This window comes from Phaethon lepturus, unplaced genomic scaffold, assembly GCF_000687285.1.
Source record: "Phaethon lepturus isolate BGI_N335 unplaced genomic scaffold, ASM68728v1 scaffold15132, whole genome shotgun sequence".
In the NCBI taxonomy this organism is placed as follows: domain Eukaryota; kingdom Metazoa; phylum Chordata; class Aves; order Phaethontiformes; family Phaethontidae; genus Phaethon; species Phaethon lepturus.
Genome location: NW_010525668.1, coordinates 2929 through 8169, shown reverse-complemented (window position 1 = coordinate 8169; position 5241 = coordinate 2929). Strand labels below are relative to the sequence as shown.

The window sequence follows — 5241 nt, the reverse complement described above, 5'->3', positions numbered from 1 at the left end:
CCCCAGTGCTCTCAAGTCCTTTTTGACTGCAATTGTCATACACTGTCCTGGTTTCAGCTAGGGTGGAGTTAATTTTCTTCACAGGGGATCTGGGATGATAAAATGTTGATAACATGCTGATGTTTTGAGCTGTTGCTAGGTAGTCAAGGACAGTCCAGCTTCTCATGCTGGCCTGTTAGCAAGAAGGCTGGGGGTGGACGGGAAGCTGGGAGGGGACACAGCCAGGACAGCTGACCCAGGCTGGCCAAAGGGATATTCCATACCATACAGCCTCATGCTCAGTATATAAAGCTGGGACAAAGAAGAAGGATGGGGTGGAGGTAAGTTTGGAGTGATGGCGTCTGTCTTCCTAAGAAACCTTTACATGATCGAGCCCTGCTTCCCTGGGGATGGCTGAACACCTGCCTGCCCATGGGAAGCAGTGAATGAATTCCTTGTTTTGCTGTGCACGGCTTTTGCTTTACCTATTAAACCGTCTTTATCTCAACCCATGAGTTTTCTCACTTTTACTCTTCCGATTCTCTCCCCCGTCCCACCGCAGGGGAGTGAGTGAGCGGCTGCGTGGGGCTTAGTTGCCGCCTGGGGCTAAACCACCACAGTCCTTTTTGGTGCCCAACGTGGGGCACAAAGGGTTTGAGATAATGACAGATGTGACTGGAATGTGCTAGATGGAATTTATAGCTGTTATTGCTGTTTAGCTATTAATTGGCAGGCTCCTGTGCTTGCCATGGGTTTGCTTTCTTTGCATATAATAGAACCTAGTGCTCGTTAGTGGCTGCTTTTTGCTTTTGCTGCTGCCATGCTGCTGATCATCTGGCTCTGCTGTGCCTGGGAGGATTTTGATAACAGCAATGGCCTTGCACCTGGGCTGGCAGATGGCCGGGGCATCGCTGCTGTTTCTGTGCCACTGTATTGGACAGGCTGGAACTCCACTGTGAACTTCAGTTGAAGAGACTGTGACCTGTGGATGAGTCCATGGGGGAGCAGGACACCCCGAAGCGTCTGTGGCTGTGGATAAGTCCACACCAGAGCGGGTGCGCCTCAAAACGACCGTGGCTGTGGGTAAGTCCATGCCCACACAGGTATAGCTCTCTGATGGGATTGTGGCACAAGAATAAGTCCATGCTGGAGAAGGTACATCTCAAAGCATCTGTGGCTGTGGATAAATCCATCTTGCAGCAGGTACATCTTGAAGCATCAGTGGTTGTGCATGAGGTCATGCTGGAGCACCTCAAAGGGTGTGGCCATGGAGAAGCCCTTGACAGTGCAGGTACATTCCTGGAGGGACTGGAACTATGGGTAAGGCCACGCTGGTGCATATATATCTCTGGAGGTAGTGTGGCCCCTGGAGGAGGCCATTTTGGAGCAGGTGCACCTCGACGTGACTGCAACTGTGGGTAAGTCTATGCCACTGCAGATATACCCCTGGAGAGACTGTGGCTCATGGAAGGGACTGCAGTCTCTGGATAAGGCCAAGCTGGAGCAAGGGCAAGGGGAGGAATTCATTGCAATGTTAAACTCTATGGTCCAGTCTAAAAGGCCCAGGAGTGGAGATTGTAATGCAAATACCTTTAAATTGTTGTAACCCATGATTTGGGTTGCATGTTATAAGAACTACTATAGCAGGAACCACCTGAACCAATGGAGGACAAGCCTTACAAGAAGCAGTGCCAGTGTAGCAGTGACCTGACCTGAGCTGGCTTTTGTGCCCAGTAACTCCATGCAACACCTCACCTTGCCTGTCCTGAGTGACCACCGTAAGGGATGGAGCCCAAAGTCATGGACTAAATGAAGTCAATGGACATTTCACGGACATTTTGCAGGGAGGTCTATGGATTAAGGGGACAATAATCTGTGTACTATATTAAAGGACGGGAAGGGTCGTGGTGGATAATGAGGTTGTATTGGATAGTGTGGTATCTGAGCATAACATAAATGGTATGGAATAAAATGCATGATGTGTAGAGGGGACCCTCCCTTCATAAGCTGCCAATATCTCCTTTTTAGTTGGAGTATAGCGGGACTCAGATCCCCTATATGCTCAACTCCAAAACCCTAGAGGTCAACCTTGGGTCTCTCCTGGTGCTTTCTTGGTTTGGCTGAAACCAGAACATACACCAAGGCACATTAGTCTCACTTCATCTCTTCACAGATCATTAAAAACCCCTGCTATTTCAGGAAATTCAATGGTCAGGTTAACTCAGGTGTTGACCAAAGTTTACAGTAAACTCAGTAACTAACTGCACACTGGGAAAATATGTCTACATAATGAAAAATGATTGCTATAATTTCATTTATAAAAATATAATTTTCTTTATTTTAATGTATCAGCTCCCAAAAGAGTTTAAATGTTGCTTCAAACATATCAACAAAACAGGATCCTATTTAGAGCTAGTAACATCTCTAAGCATGTAGTCAATTCCAAGAGCTCATTTTCGAACTCTAGGAACAAGAGCAAGAAAATTGCCTGAATATTAAAATGTGTGTCATATTAAGTATTCTTCCACAAATAAAGTTACTGTAATTTACATACTCTGTCAAATATAATCAGATAAATGTGTATTATTTGATAATTTAACTGCCATAAATTCAATTCTGTGACACAGAAAACAGGATACTTACCTTTCATGATTTGGCAACTGTTGCCTGGATTGAATAGCTGTAATTAATTCAACAAAAAACTCTGGTTTTATAATTGGTCGACCACAAATCAAAGCACATATAGTCTGAAAAGACAGAAAAATCTACATTTACTCTACGGAAAAAGTTCAACTAGAATATTGTTCAATTGACATTAGCTTTTTATGATGTCAGATGTGGAAAATGTCACACAAACAAAGACAACAATACTGAATTTTGCTACTGAAAAAAAAAGGATAGTTTTGCTTCTAACAGCCTAGCTTTTAATTGCTGTCTTGACCAAAGTTATGAAAATGTACAGGGCAACCGATGAAAATCAGTAACAGTCTTCAAAATTGGCTTTTTCATTTTCTTTTCCTCCAAACTCTCATCAACATACATCTCTTTCTAAACTTGAAAAAGGGAGAGTTGACTTCATTGCTTTGTAGATGGAAAACCTTGAGCAGGTCTATAATTTAATTCACATTTGTGGCAAAACAGAATGCAATGCCACCAATATGCAAAAGCTCAACATACCTTAACAGTAACTTTTACTGATACCATTACAAGGTGAGTACACTCTTTTGTCCATTCATTCACTACAAGACCTCCAAGCTGCTGGATGGCTTGATTTAAAGCAGTTTTCTGAGCAACATCTAAACATGAGGAGCAGACAACCAAAGGTTCATACTCTACTCTGAAAAGAACAAGTAAAAAATAATTGCTTTAGTTATTTCAGCCAATCATTATGATGAACAGAGCTGACAACTATTGTGTATATGTCTCTGGGAAATCTGGGTCTGGGGCGGGGCAGACACCTGTAACTCTTACCTAGATCAAAGACTGTGCTTTAAGTAAACACTGATTTTTATTCAGAAAAATTAACAACATTTTGACTTGATGTCAGAAATATTTCTAAGGACTTTTGGGCCTTTCACAGACATCACACAGAACTAGTGCTTCAAGAATACTGGTCAGGGAATATGAGAAGAAATTGAGCGTGTGCTTCCAAAGACAAAAGTATACTCAACAAAACAGTCCACAAACAGACTAGTATTTAAAGAATGTAAGTACCATAGAATGCAAGTTTAAGTAACGTTTTTTCCTAACACTGCCATTACCCTTGACCACAAGCATATTTATACTTGTAGGTCTTCCATATGGAATTAGAGCATATTAAATTTGATTTTCTTTAGTCTACAAAGCAGAAAGAAGTTTAAATAATCTTTCTGGTACAACAGTCACGATTATCTAGTCTCATGGAATGATTTCTGTACCACATTTTAGGTGTTTATCTAAAATATCAAAAATAATTTACTGTAGTAAGCAGAGGAGAATGATGTTTCTTCCATCAAATAATACCAGCAGCAGTGACAAAACAGTCAAATTTTAAGGAACAAAGCCAACTTCTGGTTGCTTTCATGTTGATTTTAATGGTCATTAGAATTTTTTCTATTTATTTAAAGCATCCTCCAGCTATCTCAGTTCTTTTCTTGTTACATTATCAACAGCTAACAAAGGCTCAGACAAGCTCTCTCCCTACCCTAAACCTTCCTCCCTGCTTCAGAATCATTTATGTTTTAGGATGTTGTTCTTTGCCTAAGATAGCCTGATAACACTCACTGTACATCATCGTCTAAAATGCCAATACTTTACTATGAGCAATTTTAATCTCTCAGTGTCAAAATAAATTACAGTATAAAAATATGCAATGGAAAACTATTGCAGAAACATAGGCAAAATATTACTCATCTCCTTTGCTTTCTAAAAACTCATCATTGCTGTATCACTTGCCAAGTTGTATGATGTACAAAAATACTCTTTTACAAAACTGCAATTTTCTACTTCATATTTTATTACCAAAGCACTTACCTAAACTTACTCTGAAAGACTCCAAAGTTGATTCTGTCACCAGACTGCAATGACACTGACCTGCCATTGAGTTTTGATCCATTAACAAAGGTACCATATTTAGATGTATCTGTCACTGTTAATACAGGCACTGAGAGAGATGGGCTCTGAAAATAAACATTAATAAGCCATTATAGTTTATCAGAATTAGATAGTTTTACCAGAAACAGGTTATTACCATTATGGATCAAAGCAGTATATAAATATGAAAAAGCCCGCAAAATACTATCTTAAATAAGGGCTTTGTACAATGAGGCTGGCTATGTGTAATTATTCATCTTCTGGTTTCCACTATGAAGGAATGAGAGAAAACACATGTATTTTTAACTTCAGAACTTTTGGGCTTCTTACGCTCAGTCTGTTTGGAAGCTGTGCAAAGCAATCTTTCACTGGCCCAAAGCCTCTGCTAGTACAACTTAGCACAGCTCTGAGATTTATAATTGATGCTTTTACCTCTCATTCAGCCCTGGCATAGGTGCCCAAGTCACTATCTCCTACCTCCTTCCTTGAGCACAGCTAGTCTTCCACAAGCTGCAGGGCATGGTGACACCAGCATGTCTTGAGAAGAGGTTAGAAACTGTCATATTTCACAAATGGTTCACAAGCCAATGAGAACACTGTCAGCTCATTTTTACAAAATTCTACCATGTAGTTATTACACTACTTTCAGTATTAAAAGGACAAATAAATTTTATGTATGGTTACATAAAT

At 40.6% G+C, this 5241-nt stretch overlaps 1 protein-coding gene across 1 annotated transcript in view; it reads right to left on the bottom strand.

Annotated features, from left to right (window-relative positions):
- Window positions 1-2622: 2622 nt before the first annotated feature.
- Window positions 2623-5241, bottom strand: part of LOC104617501 (nibrin-like) — a gene marked incomplete at its 3' end in the record, with an annotated part of 5506 nt that continues 2887 nt past the window's right edge. The window contains exons 3-5 of the mRNA XM_010282837.1: window positions 4492-4637; window positions 3157-3316; window positions 2623-2726 (exon numbers count right to left, since the gene is read on the bottom strand). Of these exons, the coding sequence (XP_010281139.1) occupies window positions 2623-2726; window positions 3157-3316; window positions 4492-4637 (410 nt within the window). The remainder of the gene's footprint in view (window positions 2727-3156; window positions 3317-4491; window positions 4638-5241) is intronic.